At 52.3% G+C, this 27,397-nt stretch overlaps 2 protein-coding genes across 4 annotated transcripts in view; one reads left to right on the top strand and one right to left on the bottom strand.

Annotated features, from left to right (window-relative positions):
* Positions 1-18,702, top strand: part of BORCS8 (BLOC-1 related complex subunit 8) — a 27,648-nt gene extending 8,946 nt beyond the window's left edge. For 2 of the 3 annotated variants that reach the window (XM_029050452.2, XM_029050453.1), the window contains exons 3-6: positions 9,657-9,721; positions 10,580-10,687; positions 12,114-12,187; positions 18,363-18,702. In XM_029050452.2, the coding sequence (XP_028906285.1) occupies positions 9,657-9,721; positions 10,580-10,687; positions 12,114-12,147 (207 nt within the window). In that variant the 3' untranslated portion in view covers positions 12,148-12,187; positions 18,363-18,702. Of the gene's footprint in view, positions 1-9,656; positions 9,722-10,579; positions 11,254-12,113; positions 12,188-18,362 lie in introns of those variants that run through there. The other variant, XM_029050454.1, reaches the window with a different exon arrangement.
* TMEM221 (transmembrane protein 221) lies at positions 14,842-27,397 on the bottom strand. Its single transcript, XM_029050448.2, has 3 exons — positions 27,016-27,397; positions 19,569-19,654; positions 14,842-16,230 (listed from the first exon to the last, which is right to left on the bottom strand). Exons 1-3 carry the CDS (start codon positions 27,288-27,290, stop codon positions 15,725-15,727), a joined length of 867 nt encoding a protein of 288 aa, XP_028906281.1. The 5' UTR covers positions 27,291-27,397; the 3' UTR covers positions 14,842-15,724.

The following is a 27,397-nucleotide window of genomic DNA, read 5'->3' as shown; positions in this document are numbered from 1 at the left end:
TTAGGTGATACAGAAGAGAAGGCGAATAGGGAAATGAGGACTTAATCAGGAAGGGCCGCCTGCGGAGATGTGATTTTAGTAGAGTTTTGGAGGTGGGGAGAGGGGTGGGCTGACGGATATGAAGGGAGTGGGAGTTCCAGGCCAGAGGGAGGATGTGGGCGAGGGGTCGGCGGTGGGATAGACAAGATGGAGGTACAGAGAGTAGGTTGGCGTTAGAGGAGCTAACTGTGCCGGCTGGTAGGGTCTATGCCATTCATACAGCCTTAAAAAACAAACAATCTAATGGATGTTGCCTGGAAGTGAATCGGAGCCCAGTGTCCTGTCCCCTGATGATCTCCTCATGCATTCTGACATCACTTTTGGTCTTGGGGGGCCGGGTTTCGAGGGGCGGTGGGGGGGGCGGGGAGGGTAGCTAGCAATAGCACAATAGCGGATGGATCTTTTGTTCCTCTGGAGGTTCCATTTAAATGCAAATGGATCGAATAAAAAGAAACAAAAACAAAAAAGGGTGAGGAAAAATTTGGAAACCTAGACAGAAACAGAGTGGTTTCTAAATATAGCGTTTGGTGGGAGGTTTTTTTCCACCATTCTTAATGTCTGCGGTTCCCATGTTGGGTGGGTGCAAAAAGTTCAACGTTTCTAGTCCTGCCTAGGAGATGTAAAACTTTATTCAGCAGGACAGCTGGATAGGAAGTGTCCCTGCCTGACTATCCCCAAAAAACTCAAACTGCATCCTGGGGTGATCAGATAATAATGATGATAATGGTATTTGTCAAGCACTTACTATGTGCCAGGCACTGTACTAAGCGCTAGGGTGTATACAAGCAAATCGGGTTGGACACAGTCCCTTGTCCCACGTGGGGCTCATAGTCTCAATCCCCATTTTACAGATGACAGAAGACACTGAGGCACAGAGAAGTTAAGTGACTCGCCCAGATTCACAGAGCAGACAAGTAGCGGAGCCGGGATTAGGACCCACGACCTTCTTTCTCCCAGGCCCGTGCTCTATCCACTATGCCAATGATATAATAATGATTGTTATAATCATTGTGGTATTTAAGTGCTTATTCTGAGCCAAGTACTGTACTAAGGCCTGGGGTAGGTGCAAGATCATCAGGTTGGACACAGTCTAAGTAGGAGGGAGAATCCCCATTTTACAGATGAGGAAACTGAGGCATAGAGTAGTGAATCAGTCCATAAGTGGTATTATTGAGCATTTACTGTGTGCAGAGCACCGTACTAAGTGCCTGGGAGAGTGCAAGGCAATAGAGTTAATAGCCACGATTTCTGTCTTCAAGGAGCTTACAGTCTAGTTGGAGAGGCAGACATTAAAACAGATTACAGATAGGGAAAGTGTCAAAGGATAAAGTTATGTACATAAGTGTTGTATTTTGGGGGTGGGGTACGTGCTTACGTGCATAGGCGACACAGACTAGACTGTAAGCTCCCCCTCTAGACTGTAAGATCGTTGTGGGCACGGAATGAGTCTGTTTATTGTTGTATTGTACTCTCCCAAGTGCTTAGTACAGTGCTCCGCACACTGTAAGTGCTCAATAAATATGACTGCTCAATAAATACAACTGACTGAGAAGGGAGGACAAATAGATGGGGAAGTGAGGGGTTAGTCAGGGAAGGCCTCTTGGACGAAATGTGATTTTAGTAGGGCTTTGAGGATGGGAAGAATGATGGTCTGTTGGATTTAGTAATAATTATGGTATTTGTTAAGCACTTGCTATGTGCCAAGCACTGTTCTAAACACTGAGGTAGATACAAGGTAATCAGGTTGTCCCACGTGGAGCTCACAGTCTTAGTCCCCATTTTACAGATGAGGGAACTGAGGCACAGAGAAGTGAAGTGGCTTCCCCAAGGTCACACAACAGACAAGTGGCAGAGTCGGGATTAGAACCCGCATCCTCTGACTCCCAAACCCTTGCTCTTTCCACTAAGCCACGCCGCTTCTCTGATATGGATATGAAGGGGGAGGACGTTCCAGGCTAGAGGAAGGACACGAACAAGGGGATATTGGCGAGAAAGACAGGGTCGAGGTACAGTGAGCAGGTTGACGTTAGGGGAGTGAAGTGTGCGGCTGGATTGCAGTGGGAAATTAGCAAGGTTAGTTAGGAAGGGGAATGCTGATTGAGTGCCTTAAAGCCAATGATTAGGAGTTCCTGTTTGATGCGGAGCTGGAAGGGCAACCCTTTGAGGTTTCTTAAGAGAGGGGAGACGTGGACTGACTGACACATTGTTTTTTTAGAAAAAGGAACTGGACCGCAGAGTGAAGTAAGGACTGGAGTGGGGAGAGACTGAAAGCAGGGAGGTCAGCAAGGAGGCTGATGCCGTAGTCGAGGTGGGATATGAGATTCTGGACCAGCATGGTAGGAGTCTGGATGGAGAGGAAGGGGCAGATTTCTGCAAAGATGTTATAAAGTGAAATGACTTGCCCAAGGTCAGAAAGCCTTCCCATCTTTCCCTGCAGTATCCTCAGAGGAGATCTCCTCCCTCCTCGCAAGTACCACCCCCTCCACCTGTGCCTCGGACCCCATTCCCGCTCACGTTATAAAAGCCATCGCCCCTTCCCTCCTCCCCTCCTTAACGTCTATCTTTAACCGCTAACTCTCCAATGGTTTCTTCCCCTCTGCCTTCAAACATGCCCATGTCTCCCCCATCCTAAAAAGCCCCTCTCTCGACCCCACTTCCCCTTCCAGTTGTCGCCCTATCTCCCTACTACCCTTCCTTTCCAAGCTCCTAGAACGAGTCATCTACACTCGCTGCCTGGAATTCCTTAACTCCCATTCTCTCCTGGACCCCCTCCGATCTGGCTTCCGTCCCCTCCACTCTACCGAGACTGCTCTCTCAAAGGTCACCCGTGACCTCCTTCTTGCCAAATCCAATGGCTCCTACTCTATCCTAATCCTCCTTGACCTCTCAGCTGCCTTTGACACTGTCGACCATCCCCTTCTCCTCCACACCTTATCTCACCTTGGCTTTGCGGACTCCGTCCTCTCCCGGTTCTCCTCTTATCTTTCTGACCGTTCATTCTCGGTCTCCTTCGCGGGCTCCTCCTCCCCCTCCCATCCTCTAACTGTTGGGGTTCCTCGAGGGTCAGTCCTTGGCCCTCTTCTGTTCTCCATGTACACTCACTCCCTCGGTGAACTCATTCGCTCTCATGAACTCATTCGCCCTCACGGCTTCAACTGTCATCTCTGTGCAGATGACACCCAAATCTACATCTCCGCCCCGTCCTCTCCCCCTCCCTTCAGGCTCGTATCTCCTCCTGCCTCCGGGATGTCTCTACCTGGATGTCTGCCCGCCACCTAAAACTCAACAAGTCCAAAACTGAACTCCTTATCTTCCCTCCCAAGCCCTGTCCTCTTCCTGACTTCCCTATCACTGTGGACAGTACGACCATCCTTCCCGTGTCTCAGGCCCGTAACCTCGGTGTCATCTTTGACTTGGCTCTCTCGTTTACCCCACAGATACAATCCGTCACCGAGACCTACCGGTCTCACCTTGATAATATCACCAAGATCCACCCTTTCCTCTCCACCCAAACGGCTATCTCACTGGTACGGGCTCTCATGATATCCAGGCTGGATTATCGTGTCAGCCTTCTCTCTGATCTCCCTTCCTCCCGTCTCTCCCCTCTCCAGTCTATTCTTCATCCCGCTGCCCGGCTCATCTTCCTGCAGAAACGCTCTGGGCATGTCACTCCCCTCCTTAAAAACCTCCAGTGGTTGCCTATCGACCTCCGCACGAAACAAAAACTTCTCACTCTAGGCTATAAGGCTCTCCATCACCTCGCCCCCTCCTACCTCTCCTCCCTTCTCTCTTTCTACTGCCCACCCCGCACTCTCCACTCCTCTGCCGCCCACCTCCTCACCGTCCCCCGTTCTCGCCTGTCCCGCCGTCGACCCCTGGGCCACGTCCTTCCGCTGTCCCGGAACGCCCTCCCTCCTCACCTCCACCAAACTAATTCTCTTCCCCTCTTCAAAGCCCTACTGAGAGCTCACCTCCTCCAAGAGGCCTTCCCAGACTGAACTTCCCCTTTTCCCTCTGCTCCCTCTGCTGCCCCTCTACCACCCCCTTCACCTCCCCTCTGCTAAGGCCCCTTTCCCCCGCTTCCCCTCTGCTCCTCCCCCTCTCCCTTCCCCTCCCCTCAGCACTGTGCTCGTTTACTCATTTGTATATGTTTTTTATTACCCTATTTATGTGGTTAACGAGATGTACATCTCCTTGATTCTATTTATTGCTATTGTTTTTGTCTGCCTGTCTCCCCCGATTAGACTGTAAGCCCGTCAATGGGCAGGGATTGTCGCTATCTGTTACCGAATTGTACATTCCAAGAGCTTAGTACAGTGCTGTGCACATATTAAGCGCTCAATAAATACAATTGAATGAATGAATGAATGAGAAAGCAGGCAAGTGGCAGAGCTGGGATTAGAACCCAGGTTCTCTGATTCCTAAACCGGGCTCTTCCCACTAGGCCATGCTGTTTCTCTCTGGGGACTGTTTCCTGCCTTAATCCTAGAAAGCAGCGTGGCTCAGTGGAAAGAGCCTGGGTTTAGGAGTCAGAGGTTGTGGGTTCTAATCCCGGCTCTGCCACTTTGTCAGGTGTGTGACCTTGGGTAAGTCACTTAACTTCTCTGTGCCTCAGTTACCCCATCTGTAGAATGGGCATGAAGACTGAGAGCCCTACGTGAGACAATCTGATTCCCTTTTATCTACCCCAGCACTTAGAACAGTGTTTGGCACATAGTAAGCGCTTAACAAATACCAACATTATTATTATTATTATTATTAGAGAGGAATGGAGTGTCTTCAGGCCTATCAGCCCTACCTTCACTACATTGCAAAAATCTGCTCTTTCCTCTCCTTGCAAACTGCTTCCATGCTGATCCAAGTACTTATCCTATCCCGCCTTGACTTCTGCACTAGCCTCCTCGCTGATTTCCCTGCCTTCTGCCTCTTCCTGCTCCAGTCCATACTTCACCCTGCTGCTTGGATCATTTTTGTACAAAACCAATCAGTCCACGTCACCCCACTCGGGAACTTCCAGGGGTTGCCAGTCTACCTCCTCATCAAACAGACAATCCTCACCGCTAGCTTTAAAGCACTCAATTAACTTTCCCCCCTCCTACCGTACTGATTTCCTACTACAACCCAGCCCTCGCACTTCGCTCCTCTAATTCCAACCTACTCACTGAACCTCGATCTCGTCTTTCTCGCCGCCGACGCTTTGCCCGTGTCTTCCCTCTGGCCTGGAACGCCCTTCCCCTTTATAGCTGACAAATGGTCACTCTCCCCACCTTCAGAGCCTTGTTAAAATCACATTAAAATACCGTCGTCATTATTATTATTCGTTCAGAGCCCTAGTGTAGCTCTCTAGTATTAATAATTGTGGTATTTATTAAGCACTTACTGTGTGCCAAGTGGATACAGGAGAATCAGATCGGGCACAGCCCCCGTCCCACACGGAGTTCACAGTCCCTGGAGAGAGGGAGGAATGCGTATTTAACCCTCATTTTACAGAGGTGGAAAGAGAGGCCCAGAGAAGTGGAGCGACTCGTCCGCAGCGGGCAAGTGGTGGAGCCGGGATGAGGACCCAGGTCCCTTGACTTCTAGCCCTGTGCTCATGCTAGGTGATACCTGAGGGACTCACGAGAAGACCGTTCATCCTTTCCCGTTCCCTTGTAGGATTAATCTCGTTATGGCTTTGTGGAAAAAACACTGGACTAAGGAAGGCTAGATTGAGAAGCAGCGTGGCTCACTGGAAAGAGTACGGGCTTGGGAGTCAGAGGACGTGGGTTCTAATCCCGGCTCCACCACCTGTCAGGTGTGTGACTTTGGGCAAGTCACTTAATTTCTCTGTGCCTCAGTTACCTCATCTGTAAAACGGGGATTAAGACTTTGAGCCCCACATGGGACAACCTAATTACCTTGTATCAACCCCAGCGCCTAGAACAGTGCTTTGCACATAGTAAGCACTTAATAAAGACCGTCATCATTATTATTATTATTGGTGAGTAAAAGCATGAGGGTGGGGCGAGGGCGGGAAGGAGAAAAGTCCACTCTCTCCACTCACTTCAAGCAAGACCCTTGTTTTTGGTTTTCTTTAATTTAAAAATTAACCAGGGAACTCCAAAACCCGCACCTCAAACGTGGCAGCGTGGCTCAGTGGAAAGAGCTCGGGCTTGGGAGTCAAAGGTCATGGGTTCGAATCCTGACTCTGCCGCTTGTCAGCTCTGTGACTGTGGGCAAGTCACTTAACTTCTCTTTGCCTCAGTTCCCTCATCTGTAAAGTGGGGATTAAGGCTGTGAGCCTCGCATGGGACAATCTGATTACCCTGTGTCTACCCCAGTGCTTAGAACAGTGCTCTGCACATAGTAAGCGCTTAAATACCAGCATCATTATTATCATTATTATTAAATGGAGCATCAAGCAGCAGTTCTGGGGACCCCTTGCCCAAGCTCTGCCTGGGACTGACAAGGATGGAAGGGGAAGAGCCTCCCGCTCCCCACACAACCCTGCTAAGTGGGGTGGACCCACCGGGAATTCTGGAAAACTCCAAAACCAGTTTGGAGCTGGTGCGAGACAAGCTCAGCAGCTCTGGGCAACTTTTGACAGTCCCCTCCCTCCCCCGGCCTTTAGGAGAACTTAGAACCACTCATTAACATACCGATGAGCTACTCTGTAATCTGCCATTAGGGCCATTGTACATCATTAACTGACTTTAGTTATCCAGCCAAGGGGATGTCCTGGGAATTTCAAGAAAGGACACTGAGAAACAGTGTAAAACGTCAGGCGCTCTAGGGGAAGATTGCTTGTTCCTAATTAAGGGCCTCCGAAAGCCCCGGGAAGTAGTAACGATGTTTGTGGATGTGGACTTACATAGGGACGGGTGGCATTTGAAATCCACTAGTAAACGCTGGAGGGCTGGGAAGATCAGTGTCTTAATTTTCAGGACCCGTGCTTGACAAGGGAAAAATAGGAGAGTCGGTCCCCCCTCCTTGAGCTAATCTTCAGTTTCTGAAAGTTGTCTGAATTCATCCCGAGCCCCCTTGAAAGATTTCTCGGGCCCATGCCACGTGAGCTACGTGGTATGGTGTATGCCTGACCGGTGTGTGTGTGTTGGGGGTGGGTGTTAGAGGTGTTTGTACCCTCTGACCAAGGCGAGTGGGATGAGACCAGGCCTTGCCATCGTCGCTCAGTGGAAAGAGCCCGGGCTTGGGAGTCAGAGGTCATGGGTTCGAATTCTGGCTCTGCCACTCGTCAGCTGTGTGACTGTGGGCAAGTCACTTAACTTCTCTGTGCCTCAGTTACCTCATCTGTAAAATGGGGATTAACTGTGAGCCTCAGGTGGGACAACCTGATGACCCTGTATCTACCCTAGCGCTTAGAACAGCGCTCGGCACGTAGTAAGCGCTTAACAAATACCAACATCATTATTATTATTATTACCACTAACGAACACAAAGGAATTCCACTTGTCAGGCAGTACCGATCCTGCTAAGGGGAGCACCTCAATCCCAGGTTGGGGAGAAATATTCCAGTTCCTGGCATAGATTGTCCAAAATATCTGAGCCCAGCTGAATGACTCCAAGCCCTGTGGCCTCTTGGGTTCCCCCTCCCCGTGTAGCATAGTCAAAGACCCCCGGAGCTGGGGGCGGGGGGGGGGGTCTCTGGCCCGCAGGTTTCCCAACTGGGGAGTAAGAGCGCCATCTTCTGAATCGCTAGCCTCGCCTCGGCCAGCTCTGAAATATCCGGCTCCCACATCCAGGCCGAGATCGACGACACTGAACTTGGGTAACTTGCGAGGCTCCATTTGCCCTTAGGACTTGGGATCATATGGGCCCCTCGACGTTAAAACAGATCATTTTTTCCCCCCCTCCTCCAAATCTGCTTCCCCGTGGAAGCTCCCCGATTAGACTTTAAGCTCGTCAATGGGCAGGGCTTGTCTCTATCTGGTGCCGAATTGTACATTCCAAGCGCGTAGTACAGTGCTCTGCACATATAGTAAGCGCTCAATAAATACTATTGAATGAATGAATGAATCATGCCAGAGCTGCAGCTGATCAGCTGTACCTTGATCTCGTCTATCTCACCGCCGCCCACCTCTTGCCCACATCTGTCCTCTGGCCTGGAATGCCCTCCCTTTTCATATCCAACAGACAGTTACTCTCCTCACTTTCAAAGCCGTCTCCTCCAAGAGGCCTTCCCAAGCAGTGTAGCTCAGTGGAAAGAGCACGGGTTTAGGAGTCAGAGGTCATGGGTTCTAATCCCGGCACCGCCGCTCGTCAGCTGCGTGACTTTGGGCAAGTCACTTAACTTCTCTGTGCCTCAGTTACCTCATCTGGAAAATGGGGATTAAGACTGTGAGCCCCGCATGGGGCCTGATTACCCTGTGTCTACCCCGGCGCTTAGAACAGTGCTCGGCACATAGTAAGCGCTTAACAACTACCAACATCATCATTCCCTCTTTCCCGCTTCCTTCTGCGCCACCCTGATTTACTCCCTTTATTCACTCCCCCCACCCCTAGCTCCACAGCACTTATGCACATATCTATAATTTATATTAATATCTGTCTCCCCCCTAAACTGTAAGATCACTGTGAGCAGGGAATGCGTCTGTTATTTGTGCTCTCCCAAGCACTTAGTACAATACCCGATTGGTTTACAAGCAGTATATGCATACAGAATTCATATGTTTTTGGCAATGGGGCGGGGGGCGGTGCCGTGGGTGTCTATGAGAAGCGGTGTGGCCTAGTGGAAAGAGCACGGACCTGGGAGTCATTAGGACCTAGGTTTTAATCCCGGTTCCACCGCTTAACTTCTGTGTGACTTGGGCAAGTCGCTTGACTTCTGTGGGCCTCAGTTCCCTCACCTGCAAAATGGGGATTAAATCCCTCTCCCTCCCATTTAGACTCAGAGCCCCATGTGGGACAGAGACTATGTCCAGTCTGATTACCGTGTCTACCCCAGCATTTAGAACAGTGCTTGCCCCATAGGAAGTGCTTAGCAAATACCATAATTATTAATTCTTATTATTAGTAGAAAGAGCACGAGCCTGGAAGTCAGAGAAACTGGCTTCTAATCTTGGCTCCACCACTAGTCTGCTGTGTGACTTTAGCCAAGTAATTTAACTTCTCTGTGCCTCAGTTCCCTCATCTGCAAAGTGGGGACTCAGTATCTGTTTTCCCTCCTACTTAATCTGTGAGCCCCATGTGGGACCTGATTATCATGTATCTACCTCAGGGCTTGACACATAGCAAGTGCTTACCAAGTGCCTAGCAGCACGGATAGAACGCGGGCGTGGGAGTCAGACGGTCATGGATTCTAATCCCGGCTCCGCCACTTGTCTGCTGTGTGACCGTGGGCAAGTCACTTCACTTCTCTGTGCCTCGATTCCTTCATTTTTAAAATGGGGATTAAGACTGTGAGCCCTTGTGTGGGACAGGGACTGTGTCCACCCCAATTATCATTAGAAAGTACCTGGCATATAGTAAGTACCGAACAAATATCATCACTGTCATTATTACTGTAATTATTGTTATTATGCTGCGTTTTCTGGGTGGACTTGACCAACTCACTTTCCTATGTGAATTCTGGAGCTTCTACAGCCGCCTTCACTTTGTCCTCTCTTTTGTCTCCCATGTAGTCTGACATGCAGAGTTGGGAGGAGCAGAGTCAAGGCGCCATATACACGGTGGAGTATGCTTGCAGGTAGGACACTTGAGAAGCCCTTGGCCTTTCTGCTGCTTCTCCCGCCACTCACCCTTCCTTTTCTTCTCCATCAGAGCAGCAGCATGGCATAGTGGAGAGAGCACTGGACTGGGAATGAGAAGGTCATGGGTTCTAATCCCGGCTCCACCACTTGTGGTCTTGGGCATGTCACTTTACTTCTCTGTGCCTCGGTTACCTCATCTGTAAATTGGCGATTGAGATTGTGAGCCCCATGTGGGACAGGGACTGTGTCCCACCCGATCTGCTTGTATCCACCCAGCGCTCAGTACAGTGTCTCGCACATAGTAAGCGCTTAACAAATGCCGTTATCATTATTATTATTATTATTTCCAAAACGCACAGACATCATTGAATTCGAGGACCGGGCAGGAGAGGATGACTGTTCTCCACTGTGTCCCCCCCCGCCCCAAACTTTAGTCACCCCTCTCCCCTGACCCTAGGTGGCTTTCCAGAACTTTCCAGGCCATCCCTTGTGCACTGGGCTGGGTCCTGTCTAGGCTTATGGCAATGTGGGTGGAACACTTCAAAAAGCAAAACCACATCTTGATCCCAAAGCTGTTGTGCTGGTTTCAAAGAAGGGTCAGGGCTTTATTAAGCATCTAATGTGGTGGGACTTCCCATTATTCCACTGGCCGCTGAGACTTCTCCCAGCACACGCACGGTCTCTCGGTGGATTTCACTACCGTCAGAGTCGACGGAGAAAGCCCCTTCCACAGCCCCTTCCTCCATCCTCGGACCCCCACCCCAGTTGCATCCTGCATATTGTCTGCTGACCGCTCTTACAGCTTCCAGATAGATTGTATTTACCCTGACCTGTCTTTCCCTGCTGTGTTCCAGCGCTATAAAGAACATGACGGACAGTAGCGTGTATTTCCGCAGCATCGAAGGGCTGCTGAAGCAGGCCATCAGCTTCAAGGACCAGATGACTTCTTCACAGGGTCGCAGGTAGCTCTGGAAAAGACGGACCAAACTCTCTTAGCCGCCGTTCCTGTTTCTTTTAGGGAGCTTCAAGCTCTCTGTAAAGGAATTCCCCCGGTAGAAGACCATCCCGACTGATGCTTCCTCAGTCCTAAAACCGTTATAATGCCTGGTGGCTTTTTCACCTCACAGTTCTCATGCGGGAGAGCATTTGCAAGATGTTAGAAGAAAAATAGCTAAAATAACTTCATGCCTACTTGGAAAAGTGGGGGAGGGCGGGGAGGGTCGTGTTTTGGGGGGTTTCCGTTCATATTAATGGATGAATGCTTGAGCTGCAGAGCAGGTTTTAACCCTGAGTCTAACTAACCTGGGATGTTGTCTTTGGATGGAGATATTTAGAGATCAGAGCCCCTCCGTAGGCAGGAGGAGCAGAAAATGCCTATTTGGTCCCAAGCACTTGTATTCCACCCCTACGCCCTATCTGGCACCTGACTGTAAAACAGGTTGGCAGAGCTGAAGACTACAAGCTCGTGTCGACGTTACCATGGCAAACATCTGTTTAAAGGGAACGAATAAAAGTCCCACCAGTGGAAGGTGTGCGCCTCATTTATTTAGAGCTGCCTCGCTAGGCCCATTGGGGCATCGGCACCACAAACCCACCGCTTGTTTCAGAATGTAAACCTCAGCCCACCCCACCTCGTGCTAGGCGCTTCAGACTTCACCCTCCCCTCTCCCTTAGCCCCCGGCTTAGGGGTCTTGAGCCCCGAGGTTTTATGGAAGCACGGCCATTTGACTGCAGATAACTGGTGCAGGGCAAAGACCAGGCTCCTTTCAAACTGCCCGATGACTCCCTAGTTTGAAGCTGCGGGCAAAGGGACCCCCCGGGTCAGTATTTGGCTAATTGGGCCCTGCGTTCAAGTCTTGCAGTCCGCTTTCCCTAGTGCATCGAGACTGCATACAAATCGCACCCGAGGCCCAAGCTTCTCCCGCCCATTGCGAACGTCTTGGCTGGGTTTCCCCACTTGTCCATGACTGCCGAATGTGTGCAGATGTAATGATAATAATAATTGTAGTATTTCTTGAGCCCTTATTATATGTCAAGCACTGTTCTAGGCGCTGGAGTAGATATAAGTTAATCAGATCAGACACGGTCCCCGTCCCACATGGGGCTCATGGTCTAAGTAGGAGGGAGAACAGGAATCGAACACCATCTTGTAGTTGAGGAAACTGAGGCAAAGAGAAGTGAAGCAACTTGCCTACGGTCACACAGCAGACAAGCGGCAGAGCCGAGATTAGAAACCAGGGCCTCTGACTCCCAGGTGAGTCTCCAGCTGGGCTCCTAGGTTTGGGGTTCGGCTCCCTGCCTCCTTCCTTCCCCCTGGTGGTTTGTCCTGATTTTTGTGTGATTTTTTTTCCACCTCCCCGTTGATGTGACACAAGCATTTTGTTCCAGCCCCAATGAGCAGCAGCCTCCATCCTCGACCTGATCTCAGACCAGACGAGTCTTGCTCCGCCTCCCCAGCCCAGGTCAGTGTTGACGAAGGGGAGAAGGGCTCTGGCTCCTTTGGGACTAACAGCTTGGTCGCCTCCTCAGCCCCTTGCCGGCTGCTCTTTCTTTGCTTCTGTTTCCGAGCGGAACTTGGCTTCTCTAACATACCTGCAAAGGGCAAGTGTGGGGGAGGGGGCACCAGGCTGGGTGGATCTGATTCCCGCCTTTTGTTCAGACAGAGTGGCCAGGAGAGAAATAGTTTGTAAGCAGTGAGCCCTCCTTCCTTACCCCCTGAGTTGTTTTTGTGTTTTAAATAAATGGTATTTGTTAAGCGCTTATTGTGTGCCAGGCGCTGTACTAAGTGCTGGGGTTCATACAAGCTAATCAGGTTGGACACACTCCGTAACCCACATGGGGCTCACAATATTAATCCCCATGTTACAGATGAGGTAACTGAGGTGCAGAGAAGTGGAGCGACTTGCCCAAGATCATACCAGCAGCCCAGTGGCGGAGCTGGGATAGAACTCAGGTCCTTGCGATTCCCAGGCCCGTGATCCATCCACTAGGCCATGCTTTTCTCTTGTTCTTTTTCCACCAACTTACTGAATGTGCCCCATCTCCCAGGTTGGAAAACTACATCCGGCCCAGTCACGCACCCCGAAGTGTTTCCATGGGGTGTTGAGACGCTCCCATGCCCACCATGTGTCCTGTTCCCCAGCACCCCAAGGGTCGGGCATGTTTCTGGCCGATTAAACTAGCTCCCATATTCTGCGTCTTCTTTCAGGGGTTCTTTTGGGTCGCCCCTTCGGGTACTAGTCCATTTATTCCCCAAAGCAACTCGAAGACTGTCTCTCTTTTTTTTTTTTAATGGTATTTGTTAAGCACTTACTATGTGCCAGACACTATACTAAGCACTGGGGTAGATACAAGCTAATGAGGATGGACTCAGTCCATGTCCCACACAGGGCTCATAGTCTTAATCCCCATTTTACAGATGAGGTAACTGAGACACAGAGAAATTAGGTGACTTGCCCAAGGTCATACGGCAGACAATGGGTTCTGATCCCGGCTCGGCCACTTGTCTGCTGTGTGGCCATGGGCGAGTCACTTCACTTCTCTGTGCCTCAGTTACCTCATCTGGAAAATGGGGATTGAGACTGGGAGCCCTACATGGGGCAGGGACTGTGTCCAAACCGATTTACTTGTATCCACCCCCATGCTGAGTACAGTGCCTGGCACATAGTAAGCGCTTAACAAGTACCATAATTATTATTAAGTGACAGAGCCGGGATTAGAACCCAGGTCGCCGACCTGTTCATCCCAAGCGCTTAGTACAGTGCTCTGCACATAGTAAGCGCTCAATAAATACTATTGAATGAAAGGTCCTCTGACTCCCAGACCCGTGCTCTATCCATTAGTCTCTGTCGCTTCTCCTCAAGGAATGCTTTGGAAGAAAGGCTGCCTGTCCTCCAAGCAGTACCGGTAGAATCATATCTGTTCTTATTAGAAGGCACTGGGGAAAAAAACCAAACAGTAGCCCAGCAGTCTCATTTGACTGCACAACAGAATCCTTCATTTGTGACTCTGAACAGTCCCATGGGGGTTTAGCCTGTTGTAGTGAGCTGCAGCGCATTTGGGGGAAAAGAACAAGCAGAGATGAATTCCGAAGGACAAAGATCTCGTTGACATGCAAAAGACCTTCCTCCACAGAGGCCAAGGGACAAGAGGATTTTGCATCAGTCGTCGTCGGGTTAGTAGCCCAAACAGCAGCCTGGGCACATAGAGAAGAGGTGGGGTTGCCCTCTGAAAGCATCCGTGCTCATTTCACACAGCAGATGAACCTAACCCCCTCCCCGCTTAAATTCTCAGCTCCTCTCTCTGCCCTTCAGTCACCTCAAGCCTTTCCCAATGATTCTTTATTCACTGGACTTGCAGGCCCACCCTCAGCTACTGAGCTGGCTGAGCCAAGAGGAGAGAACATTGAACCAGGAGTCAGGGCTGAGGATTCCTGGGTTCCGTTCTGAGCCTATCTAACCTACTTCATAAAAGTAATAAGAATAATTACTTGTTAAGCGTTCACTCTGTGCCAAGCACTCTACTAAGCGTCGGGGGAAAGCAGTCAATCGATGGTATTTATTCAGCACTTACTGCGTAGAGAGCCCAGCTTGCCCAGATGTGATCCCTGCCCGCCAGGAGCTTACAGTCTAGAGGGGGAGACAGACGGAAGAAACTGCAGATAGGGGAAATGGTAGAGGGTAAGGAGATGTATATAAGTGCTGTGGGGCTGAGGGTGGCATACGGATACAAGTGCTTAAAGGGTACAGTTACAAGTTTGTAGGTAACTCAGAAGGGAAGGCGAGTAGGGGAATTGAGGGCTGGGTAGGGTAAGGCCTCACGGAGATGTGATTTTAGGAGGGCTTTGAAGGTGGGGAACAGGGTGGTCTGTCATGTGAAGGTGGAAGGAGTTCCAGGTCAGAGGGAGGGCGTGAGCAAGGGGTCGGTGAGACAGACGAGGTCGAGGAGTAGAGTGTAGGTTGGCATTAGAGGAGCAAAGTTATAGGAGATCATCGAGTTAGGAGGGGAAGAGCTGATTGAGTGTCTTAAAGCCCAACAGGTGTCTTATCCCCGTTTTACAGATGAGGAAACTGAAGAACAGAGAACTTCGGTGACTTGCCCAAGGTTACATGGCAGGCAAGTGGCAGAACCCAGATTAGAACCCAGGTCCTTTGACTCCCAAGTTCATTCTACTAGGCCATGCTTCTCTTTGCTACTGGGTGAGTGTGGCTAAATCTAGCGGACTCTCCCAAGTGCTCAGTACAGTGCTCGGCACACGATAAGCACTCAATAAGTACCATCGATTGATTAAACCCCGCTGAACTCAGTTTCCACTAAATAAACCGAAGGTAGTAGTATCCCAGAGGCAGTGACCACCTCAAAGGGAAAGGGATCATTTCAGTTACAGGATGGCAGGGTGTTCCGTTTCACCTTCTGACCTCCCCCTTCATCCCTCCCCCGGCAGTCTCTGGCCACAGACTGAGCCGCTTCCTTCTTGCCAACCTTCAGACACACGGCTGAAATGGCATTTGGCTTTTGGGCACATGGGTTGGCAGCGATGCCCAGGGGGTGAAACCTTCAGCAAAGCTTTTGCACCCACTCTAGGGCGAGATGATGGGGGTTTGTCCGTGAAGCCGGGGCGGGCGGCTCTCTGACAAGGTACGATGTCCACATCTCACAGGGAGGCGACTCTGAGAATCACGGGATTGTTTTTGTGCCCACCCCGCCCCCCTTTTTTCTCCTCCTGTGTTTCTCCATATCTCTTAGTCCTGTAAAATGTGCAGAGCAGTTGCCAAACTGCTGCTACAAGAGGTTTCTTCTCACCTAACGGTGGCGGGCTCAACTACTTCCTCTGCTGGCGAAATTTGAAAGACGCACACAAGAGCTCTTTGTGAGAAGCCAAAGGGCCCCACGGAGAGCCAGGTTTTGCTGCCGCTCAGGGAAAATCGGTCATAACCTGAGGCCCTCAGTTCCAGATTCCCTGGAACCGTTCGGGCTGAATAATCCTGCGATGATTTGTCTCACACTAATGTGGAGTCTTTCCCGGGGCTGCCCGCCTTCCTGCTCAGCACATCCCTCATCTCCCGGGTGACCCCGTTCCAGGACTCGGTCTGCGCCTGCAACGGGCCCGACTCGGCGGACGGCGTCCGCGGCAGCTCGGGGCCGGCGGGGACCCGGGGCACCGTGGGAACGGCGCCTTCTGCGGGGGTGGGGTCGCCGGCGCCCAGCGAGGCCAGGCGGAGCTGGGGCTCTAGGAAGGGCGGGTAGGAGAACTGACGGTGGATCTCCGGCCGGCGCCGGGCGGCCCTCTCGCTGAGGCCCCCGGCGGGGACGTCCCCCCGCTGGGCCGAGCCGTTCTCGAAGAGGGTGTGGGCCGGCTCCGGCCGACCGCCCCGGGCAGCCCGGGAAGCCCTGACGAGGGCGTAGGCCACGGTAATGAGCAGGACGACGATGCCAGAAGACGAGATGCAGGCGCCGATGATGCCAGTTTCAATCTCAAAGAGCAGCAGCATGTAGATGGACAGAGCTGGGGAGAGAAGAACAGCAGGGACGTGGGTCTCCTTAGCTAGGCATTCCTGTGGGTAGCCCCACCTCTTCTGAGCCTTCGCTCTGGGTCACGGTCACGACAGGAACCGTCATCTGGGCCCTCGAACTCCCGAGTTGTGCAGTTCTGGCTGCCCCAGATTCTCTGTCCGTAAAACGGGGGCAGGCGAGGGTTCATCCGAGCATTCACTATCACCCGGTTTAAATGTCAGTCATCTTGTCAGAGCATCGGCTCGGTTAGAGCGTCGTGCCCGGAATGACTGTAGAGGATTCACCCAGGATCACTCTTTGACGTTTGGCGACTGCACGTTTCATAATTAGATCCCCCGTCAGCATCATCATAATGATAATTATGGTATTTGTGAAGCATTCATTAGGTGCCCGGCACCATGTTCCGTACAAGGTAATCTGGTCGGACACGGTCCCTGTCCCATATGGGGCTTTTACAGCCTGAGGAGGAGGGAGAACATCCTTATTTTAGGGATGAGGACACTGCGGCACTGAAAAGTTGTGGCTTGCCCAAGGTCGCGCAACAGGTGACAGGGTTGGGATCAGAATCCAGGTCTTCCGACTCCCAGGTTCGTGCTCTTTACAGTAAGCTACGCTGTTTCCCTGCCCTCCCTTGAGTGCCATGATAATCGGACTCTCTGTTCAGTATCCGTAAAGCACCTTGTGGGCTTTACTTAGCGTCACTGCCGAGGCGGGTCCAGGGGCACTGCTTAACAACAGGCCTGGAGATTTTAAGCTGCTATTGTAGGGCTGTTAGCGTGGTCTAGTGGAAAGAGCGTGGTCCTGGGTGTCGGGAGACCTGGGTTCTAATCCCGGCTCTGCTACGTGCCTGCTGGGTGATCGGGGAAGCAGCGTGGCTTAGTGGAAAGAGCATGGGCTTGGGATTCAGAGGTTGTGGGTTCTAATCCCGCTCCGCCGTTTGTCAGCTGTGGGACTTGGGGCAAGCCACTTAACTTCTCTGTGCCTGTTTCCTCACCTGTAAAATGGGGATTAAGACTGTGAGCCCCACGTGGGACAACCTGATAACCTTGTATCTACCCCAGCGCTTAGAACAGTGCTTGGCACATAGTGTTTAACAAATGCCATCATTATCATTATTATTATTATTATCTGGGGTGAGACACTTCACTTCTCTGGGCCTCCGTTTTTTCATCTGTAAAATGGGGATAAAGCTCCTGTTCTCTCTCCCACTTAGATTGTGAGCCCCGTGTGGGACTGGGACTGTGTCCAGTCCATCTTCTAACTCCTCTGGCATGTAGTACAGTGCTTGGCACATACCATTATAACTAAACTGCACAGAGGTTACTTTTAGGCTGAAAGTTCTGCCTCTTTATTCCATAATTGTGGATCTGCTCAGGTTCTGTCTCCAGCCTCTCTTCTACAGACCCTCCATCCTTAGCATGCTCCTGATTTCCTTTGACATTTCCTCTCCCTTAAGAGTTGCAGCTGTCTTGCCGGGGCCTGCTCCCCCCTAAACCCCTTAAGAAGCAGAGAAGTGGGGTTTGAAGGGTTTGTGTTTCAGTGGAATGTAGCTTCTCTAGGTGTTCCACGGTCTGAACCTCTTATCTGTATCTGAATGTCAGTTCCACTATATCTCTGTCCTCTTTTCTCTCTGTCAATCCAATCAACCAATGATATTGATTGAGCTCTTACTGTGAGCAGGGCACTGTACTAGGCGCTTGGGAGAGTACAGTACAAAAGAGTTGGGAGGCACTATTTCTGCCCACAAGGAACTTACAGTCTAGAGGAGAAGACAGATTAAAATAAGTTACAGCTAGAGGAAATGGAAATCTCTCCTCTCTTCTATTTCCTCCTCCCCCCGCCACCTCCTCTTTTTCTTCTCTCTCTCCCCTCCCTTCCCTTCCCCCCTCTCAATTCCTCCCCTCTCCTAGCTTTTCCTAGAATTGTTCCCTTTCTCAACCGCTACAGCTCCTGGACTTTCCTGTTCTGGGTGAAGACTTTTTATCGTCTTCCTCCACTGGCTTTTGTTGCCGTTTGACTTTCTGCCCTGGTGGCCCATCTTGGCCCCTTCTGTTTCCCGTGGCCCCTCAGCTCGGCTCATGAGGATATGTGCGTGTCTGTGTGTGTGCGCCGTGTGTATTCCAGATGGCCCCGGAGCTCACAAGCCGACGAGACCTGGGAGGCGGCAGCCGTGAGACATTCTTCAGAACCGGCTGCGGCGCTGCTCACGGTACATATCTTTGTCCTTCATATTCGAAGAAGAGCCCGCTGATGGTGAAATTCACCTCGGAGCACGTGTGTGACTGAAAAGGCCAATGGGGGACCCACTGTCCCAGCCACTCGGGGGACACCAAAAGGCCACCCTTGTGTTGTTGTGCTTAAATGTTTGCAGCACCTGGTGCTGTTTTTCCTTGTCTCTCACAGCATCTATGCAGCTAAAAAACCCTAGTATCTCTCCAGGAAAACTAAAGACTTTTGCTCTAGAGCCTCTGGTGTACAATCAATTTTGAGTCCAAAATCCAGACCATTCCAACACACTGTTTCAAATTTCCTTCCACTCCCTAGAGCTCGGGTGCTTGGGACAACTTGGTTCTTCTCCCACTCCTGCCGTCACCCTTGTAGGCACGGGGCATGGGGTAGCGTTCCCTGAGAAGCAGCACAGCCTAGTAGAAAGAGCCTGGGCCTGGGACTCAGAGGACCTGGGTTCTAAATTCAGCTCTGCTCATTGCTTGCTGTGTGACCTTGGGTAAGTCACGTACCTTCTCTGCACCTCAGTTAACATCTGTAAAATGGGGATTAAACCCTCCTGTCTCCAACTTAAATTGTGAGCCCCGTATGGGACAGGGACTGTGTCCAATCTGATAAACCTGTACTTACCCCAGTGCTTAGAACAGTGCATAACACAATAGTAAACACTTAACAGATGCCATTGAAAAAAGGAAACAAAACAAAAAAACCCACCAGAATCACATACATCCGCTCTGTTGCTCTGGGGAAGGGGAAGAGCAGGGGCAGGATACGGCTTCCTGATCTCTGCTGGGAGTAGCCCTCTGCCCTCCTAGCAGGCCTCAGGAAAGCCACCTGGCAGAAATGTGATGAGAAAGTTTCTTTGGACAGCAATATCGAATCCTCAACTGGAGGCGGCTGGTGGTAATGAACGCGTGACCCCCCCCCAGTCACCTCCTTCCACTGGTCAGCAAATGCTGACTAGTAAAAAGGATGCATACAGCCTCCAACCAGCCCCGAGGGGAAAGCGGAAGAGAGAGAACGAGGGACCTGACCCTTGCAGAGACTTTGGTTCCCGTGAGGGAGTCCTGCCCCTAGGGTGCCGACGGAAAGGAAGACGCTTACCTGCAAAATACACCGAGACCCCGCAGCAGAGGAAGCCGATGGTGATGTGCCGGAAGAGGTGGCTGTCCAAGGAGAACCAGTCAGCCCTGCGACACAGGGAGAAAGACGGGTGGGAACATGACTCATGAGACCGAGGTCAGGGTTACTCCCTGTGGGATGATGGCTGGGCAGGAATGAACAATGCGAAAGCTGGGTGGTGTTTGGAGAACTCGTCAAGGGAAAATAGGGTGGTTTGGGAAGTCTCTTTCCTGGGTTAGGAGGAGTTAGGGTTTCCCAAGCCCAATCTTCAAGGCATTATTTCTTCCTGAGTTCTTTAAGGAGTACTGGGAAGTAGCGTTAAAAGATGATGATGATGATGATGATGATGAAGGGTATACCGTGTGCCAAGCGCTTGGGTGGACACCAGATAATCATATCCCTCACCTACACGGGGCTCACAGTCTTAAGAGGGAGGGAAGGCAAGTAGGTTTAAGTGACTTGCAGCGTGGCTTAGTGGAGAGAGCCCGGGCTTGGGAGTCAGAGGATGTGGGTTCTAATCCCTGCTCCGCCTCTTGTCTGCTGTGTGATCATGGGCAAGTCACTTCACTTCTCTGGGCCTCAGTTACCTCAGCTGTAAAATGAGGATTAAAAGCATGAGCCCCACATAGGGCAACCTGATTACCCTGTACCTACCCCAGCGCTTAGAACAGTGCTTGGCACATAGTAAGCGCTTAACGAATACCATCATCATTATTTCCCCTCACCCATTTAGGACCATCGGATGGGGTCAGGTGTAGCGGCATAGCCTAGTGGAAAGAGCCCGGGCCTAGGAGTCAGAGGACCTGGTTTCTCATCCCGGCTCTGTCTGCCATCTGCCTGTTGGGTGACCTTGGACAAGTCACTTCACTTCGCTGGGCCTCGGTTTCTTCATTTGTAAAATGGGGATGAAATACCCATTGTCCCTCCTATGTAGACTGTGAACCCTGTGTGGGATGGGGACTGTGTCCAACCTGCTCAGCTCGTATCTACCCCAACACTCAGGACAGTGCTTGTCACATAGTAACTGCGTAGCAAATACCACGATTATCATTATTATTACTGTTATCATTAATGGTTAAACACCATCTCTAGGTCTTTTGGCAAGTCACTTCTCTATGCCTCAGTTTTCTCATCTGTGAAATGGGGATGAAACATCGGTTGTCCTTCCCTCCTGGAGGTGAGCCAGCCGGATGACCTCGTATCCGCTGCTGTGCTTTGTGCAGTGCTTGGCACGTAGTAAGCGCTTAATAACAATGATGGTATTTGTTAAAGCGCTTTACTATGTACCAAGCACCGTTCTGAGCGCTGGGGTAGATACAGGGTAATCAGGTCGTCCCACCTGAGGCTCACGGTTTTAATCTCCATTTTACAGACGAGGTAACTGAGGCCCAGAGAAGTTAAGTGGCCTGCCCAGGGTCATACAGCAGGCAAGTGGCGGAGCTCCCGAGCCACGCTGCCTCTCAGTGATGGTTAGCATCACGGGCCTGTGAACCTGGGGATTCGGTCCTCCCAAGCGTCCAACCGGACCTAACCCTGGCACTCGGCGCACTGAACTTCACGGGTCGGCTTCCCCGAGCAGCCTTTCTCCTTAATAACGATCAGTGTGGGACAGGGGCAGGACGGCTGCCTCTGCAGTGAAGACGGACCAACGGGCTTATGAAATGCTCTGGTTTTGAGCCACTGAATGGCGAGAGTTCAGTTGCTAAGCCTATGGCCCTCCTCCCCTGGCACACCATCTCAGGCTGGTGGTGGGCAAGCTGGGAAGAAGAGATTCTGCCAAGTCTGGCTCCCAGGATCAGGGTCGGGATAGGCCTGGTGGTTCTGGCAGGAGACTACAGAGTGGCTTCCCTTCCTGACCGCCGCCGACCTGCCGGCCTCCGGGGCTACGGGCGCACAGATCCTGGGCCTCCCGATACCCGATTCCCAGAGATCTCCAGGTATCTTCCTTGCGAGGGGCGCCCTCTGAGAGGGAACCGTCTCGATTTGTTTCTGCTCCTCGCTCAGCTGGGAAGAGAAACGACTTTGCTGTATTAATTAAACGCTTTGGTGGAATGGGGAGGGAGGGGCTCAGGGGACAGGAGGGAACACGCTTTGTTCAGCCCAGACCCGGACTATTCAAGACCCAGCTGAGCCCAACGGACGTAATTGAGTGTGACAGGTCGGACGTGAGAAAAGCCGCCGCTCGGCGAGGAGGGTCGTGAGTGGCAGCGGGAGCGGTCCGGGGGGGCTCCCCCGCCACGGGCCTGCAGGTTTAGCCAGAGTGAGTTAAGGAGGGCGCCGGTCGCGTAGTGACCTGAGAATCGATCGTATTTATTGAGTGATTGCTGTCTGCGGAGCACTGTACTGAATGCTTGGGAGGGAGCGATATAACAGAGTTAATAATGTTGGTATTTGTTAAGCGCTTACTACGTGCAGAGCACTGTTCTAAGCGCTGGGGTAGACACAGGGGAAACAGGTTGTCCCACGTGGGGCTCACAGTTTTAATCCCCATTTTACAGATGAGGTAACTGAGGCACCGAGAAGTTAAGTGACTGGCCCAAAGTCACACAGCTGACAAGTGGCCGAGCCGGGATTCGAACCCATGACCTCGGACTCCAAAGCCCGTGCTCTTTCCAGAGAGTTGGTAGACACATTCCCTGCCCACGGCGAGCTTACAGCCAGCAAGCCGGCAGCGTGGCCTTGCGGATAGGGCACCGGCCTGGGAGTCAGAAGGACCCGGGTTCTAATCCCAGCTCCGCCACTTGTCTGCTGGGTGACCTAGGGTATGTCACAACTTCTCTGTGCCTCAGTTCCCTCATCTGTAAAATGGGAATTAAGACTGTGAACGCTGTGTGGGACGGGGACTGTGTCCAACCTGATTACCTTGTATCTACCCCCGTGCTTAGAACGGTGCCCGGCACATAGTAAGTGCTTAACAAATACCATAATTTATTACTATTATTAATAACAATAATAAGCGTAGCTTTTTCAATAACCCATATCTGGCTGGCTGATGATGACTGGGAGACGGCCTGCCCTAGCACTTTTTAGTCACTGGTCGGGGAGTCAGGATACCTGGGTTCTGTCCCCAGTTCTGCCCAGAATCCCCTTTCTATGACCTAGACACCGAGGCCACGGAGAATTTACAGAAAGGAAAACCTCATTTGATGAAGAAGGGGAACCGCCCGACTTGGCCACCAATTTCAGCCCCTCCGCAAGCGGAGAAACCAAATGTCAGGCTCCTCCTTCACCCGGCCTGGTGTGCCCCTGGGGTTTTCACGCCCCCCCCTCAGCCAGCCACACACCTACCGGGTCTCCACGGCAGTGGCCTTCAGGCCCTGACCTCTACAGGTGGCCTCACAGGGTCTCCCAAGAGCTTGTTTAAAAATGCAGACATCCTGGCAATGATTAAGTCTCCGCTTCAAGGGCTCCGGGGGTTAATGATCCCTCGTCAGAAATCATTCTGTTTGCTTATTTTGTGGGGACTGCCTCTTTACATTTCACCTTTAACAGTCCCAGAAGGCGACAGATGTAGGTCTGATGTACAAATCCAATCCTCCAGCTGTGTCTGTCACCACTGGCAGAGACAGAATACTGGGCTGAATGGACCTTCGGTCTGACCCCGGATGGCATCGTTGCTCACGGTCTTAGGGTCTGCCTCTCTTGGCCCCTCGTTCCCTTTTCTCTTGAGAAGGAAACTCGACACAGCTCCAGATTTCAAACCAACCAGATCTTTACAGCTTCTGCTCACCACAGGCCAAACAATGCCTGGCACCTTGAACCGGGGGCATCTCAAAGCAACGTTACGAAGCTGGATTCAGCCTTCCACGGCCCCGAAAGGGCAGGAAGAGTGATTCCGAGAAGAAAATGGCGAAGCCGGGGCTGTCGGTTATGGTCAAAATGGCGGCTGGGGCTGGAATGGTTTGGGCAGGGGTCGGGGATCAGGGAGAGCCTGGAAAACTGGGAACTTGAGGCCAGCGAGGAAGAAGGAACTTGAGGAGAACTTCCCTGGGAGATTGAAGGTTTCTGTTCGAGAGGCTGCCGTCACCCTCAAAAGACCAGCGACCCAAGCAGGGTCCTCGAGCCCCTTGTGGCCCGGCTGGGATGAAGGAGAGCCAGAGGGGACGACAGAAGGAGAGAAGTGGGCAGGGTATAAAAGAAGAGACAGGAATAGATAATGTCGGAAACCTCGGAGGGACTCCCTCCGTGCCATGTCGGTCAATCAGTAGTATTTGCTAAGCACTAACTGTGTGCAGGGTACTGGACTAAATGCTTGGGAAAATATGGTACAATAGCATTGGTAGACACACTCCCTGCCCACAAGGAGCTGAGAGTCTAATGGGCGAGACAGACATTAAAATAAATGACAGATTGGGGAAACACACCTCCTCCAAGAGGCCTTCCCTAAGCCCCCCTTTCCTCTTCTCCCACTCCTTTCTGCGTCACCCTGGCTTGCTTCCTTTGTTCTTCCCCCCTCCCAGCCCCACAGCACTTACGTACATATCTGTAATTTATTTATATTACTGTCTGCCTCCCCCGCTCGGGACTGTAGGCTCACTGTGGGCAGGGAATGCGTCTGTTTACGGCTGTACTCTCCGAAGCGCTTAGTACAGTGCTCTGCGTACAGTAAGCGCTCAATAAATATGATTGAAAGAAAAGGAAGGAAGCAGCAGAGTAAAAGGAGATGGGCCCAAGTGGGGTGGGATGAGTATGGAAGTGCTTAAAAGGTCCAGACCCAAATCTGTGCACAGGGAGGCATCTACAGAGACAGAATGAGGACCCAGAGACCCCAATCCTAGCAGACCTTCTCTGCTGAGTCAAGCCATCCTGTGTCCACTGGTCCCCACTGGTGTTGTGGAAAGAAAGAAGAAAAGTAACCCTACTAACCTCCCTGCTGGTTTGACATTTGGATCGGGGGAGAGGAAGGGTGGAGACAGCCCTCCAGGACCCTCCCCCCCCAATAATAATGATAATTATGACATTCGTTAAGCGCTTACTATGCGCCAGGCATGGACTAAGCGCTGGGGTGGGTACAAGCAAATGGAACACAGTCCCTGTCTCACATGGGGCTCACAGTCTCAATCCCCATTTTACAGATGAGGGAACCGAGGCCCGGTGAAGTGACATGCCTAAGGTCACACAGCAGACAGATGGCAGAGCCGGGATTAGAGCTCATGACCCCTCCCGACTCCTGGGCCCTGCTCTATCGACTACACCACGCTGCTTCTCCTCCAGCTCAACAGGATCTAATTCTGGTAGGTTGGTGCCTACCTACTCTGTTGTCCTCTCCCACGTGCTTAGTACGGTACTCTGCACAGTCAGTGCTCAGTAAATACCACTGACGGATTCCTTGAATGGCACCCCGGCGCTTAGTACAGTGCCTGGCACATACTAAGCGCTCAACAAATACCATAATTACTAATTATTATTAATTATCATGGCACCTGGTCCCCGGGTCAGTGACCTCGGTGTGGACCGTGCAGGAGGGGAAGGGCCCCACTTTCCCTTCCTCCGGCTCTGCACATTGGAGCCGAACCCAAGAAGGAATGTGTCTGTTTATGGTTACGGTGTATTCTCCCAAGCGCTCAGTACAGGGCTCTGCGCACAGTACGCGCTCAATAAATACGACGGACTGTATGAAAGGGCCGTTGACCACCGTTCCTCCAGCTGGCCTGCATCCGGGGGGAGGCGAAGGAGGGATGGAGGAGAGGGTGTCCAGGAGCCCGGCAGCATTGGCTGCAAAAGGGGAATCCATCAAGCAATCGAGCGATCGTATTTATTGGGCACTTAAGCGCCGTGCTAAGCCGCCCGGGAGAGAGTCCCACTCCGACAGAGTGGGTGGAGGTGGCTCGGTGGGAAGAGCAGAGGACGTGGGTTCTAATCCCGACGCCGCCACTTCTCAGTTGTGTGACTTTGGGCAAGTTAGTTAACGTCTCTGCGCCTCAGTGACCTCATCTGTAAAATGGGGATGAAGGCTGTGAGCCCCAAGTGGGACCACCTGATCGCCTCGTCTCTCCCCCAGCGCTCGGAACAGTGCTCGGCACCATCATCATCATCATCGTCATAGGAAAGACTCCAGGCTTGGGAGTCAGCGGTCATGGGTTCGAATCCCGGCTCTGCCACCTGTCTGCTGTGAGACGGTGGGCAAGTCACTTCACTTCTCGGTGCCTCAGTTCCCTCATCTGTAAAATGGGGGTGACGACTGTGAGCCTCATGTGGGACAACCCGATTACCCCGTAATAATAATAATGATGGCATTTGTTAAGCGCTTACTACGTGCAGAGCACTGTTCTAAGCGCCGGGGGGGGGATACAAGGTGATGAGGCTGTCCCACGTGGGGCTCCCAGTCTTCATCCCCATTTGACAGATGAGGGAACTGAGGCTCAGAGAAGTGAAGTGGGTTGTTTCCACCCCCTCCCCGAGCCTGAGGAGAGGTCGCCGCCATGGGAGGCCGGGGGTGGGGAGAGGGGAAGGAGACGAAGGCGGCGTCCACGCCGCCCACCTGCTGCTGCTCCGCAGAGGGACGCCCATCCGTCCCTCCGTCTGTTTCTACGATTCTATTGATTCTATTTATTTGCTATTGTTTTAATGAGATGTTCAGAGAAGCTGCGTGGCTCAGTGGAAAGAGCCCGGGCTTTGGAGTCGGAGGTCACGGGTTCGAATCCCGGCTCGGCCACTTGTCAGCTGTGTGACTGTGGGCGAGTCACTTCACTTCTCTGGGCCTCAGTGACCTCATCTGGAAAATGGGGATGAAGACCGTGAGCCCCACGTGGGACAACCTGATTCCCTTGTGTCTACCCCAGCGCTGAGAACAGTGCTCTGCACATAGTCAAAGGGGCAGGGCCTGTCTCTATCTGTTGCCGATTTGTACATTCCAAGCGCTTAGCACAGTGAGTAAGCGCTCAATAAATACGCTTGAATGAATGAAGCGACTCGCCCAAAGTCACTCAGCTGACCAGTGGCGGAGCCGGGATCAGAACCCATGACCTCTGACTCCCAAGCCCGGGGTCTCTGCACCGAGCCACGCCGTATCTCCCGGCACGTAGTGAGCGCTCAACAAATACCAACAGGATTATGATTAGGAGAGGATCCCCGCCCACGGCGAGCACAGAGGCTGGAGGGGGGCCGTTCCCCCGTGGCCAGGCGCGGGTCGGGGGGGGGGGCATACCTGCGGGCGGGGAAGCAGCGTGGCTCAGTGGAAAAGAGCCTGGGCTTCGGAGTCAGAGGTCATGAGTTCGATTCCCGACTCCGCCACTTGTCAGCTGTGTGACTGTGGGCCAGTCACTTAACTTCTCTGTGCCTCGGTTCCCTCATCTGGAAAATGGGGATTAACTGTGAGCCTCACGTGGGACAAGCCGATTCCCCTGTATCTCCCCCAGCGCTTAGAACGGTGCTCTGCACCTAGTAAGCGCTTAACAAATACCAACATTATTATTATTATCATTATTACCTGTCGGTGCCCTGCTCGGCCCCGCTGAGCTGGGCGCCGCAGGAGAGGCGCAGGAGGGTGAGGAGCAGACAGCCGACGTTGAGCACCAGGCAGAGCGCCGCCAGCGCCGCCGCGACGGGGACCAACAGCCCGCCGGCCCCGGGGGAGAGGCCCCCCGGGGGAAGGGCCGTCTCCTTCGGCTCGGCCCGGCCGGCCCGGAGCTGGAAGATGAGCAGCGAGGACAGCACGGACATGACGGCCGCCAGGAGCCCCAGCAGCCCGGGAGCCGACGGCATGGTTCGCCGAGGGCGGGGAGGCCCGGCCTGCAGGCGCCGACAGGCGGAAGCCACAGAGAAACTTCGCGCTCGACTTTCTGCCTCCCCTGGAGAGGAGTGGGCTTGGA

This window comes from Ornithorhynchus anatinus, chromosome X1 (assembly GCF_004115215.2).
Source record: "Ornithorhynchus anatinus isolate Pmale09 chromosome X1, mOrnAna1.pri.v4, whole genome shotgun sequence".
NCBI lineage: Eukaryota > Metazoa > Chordata > Mammalia > Monotremata > Ornithorhynchidae > Ornithorhynchus > Ornithorhynchus anatinus.
Note: the sequence above shows the minus strand (reverse complement) of the source record. Positions and strands in the feature narration are given on the sequence as shown.

Bases quoted from the DNA above. Each gene is read 5' to 3' on its own strand.
- TMEM221 (XM_029050448.2), bottom strand. From the start codon at position 27,290: ATGCCGTCGGCTCCCGGGCTGCTGGGGCTCCTGGCGGCCGTCATGTCC. The intron at 19,655-27,015 runs GTAATAATGATA...CCTGTGTCGCAG, and splicing joins GCCGAGCAGGGCACCGACAG to GGCTGACTGGTTCTCCTTGG. The intron at 16,231-19,568 runs GTAAGCGTCTTC...TTCTCTCCCCAG, and splicing joins GGTCTCGGTGTATTTTGCAG to CTCTGTCCATCTACATGCTG.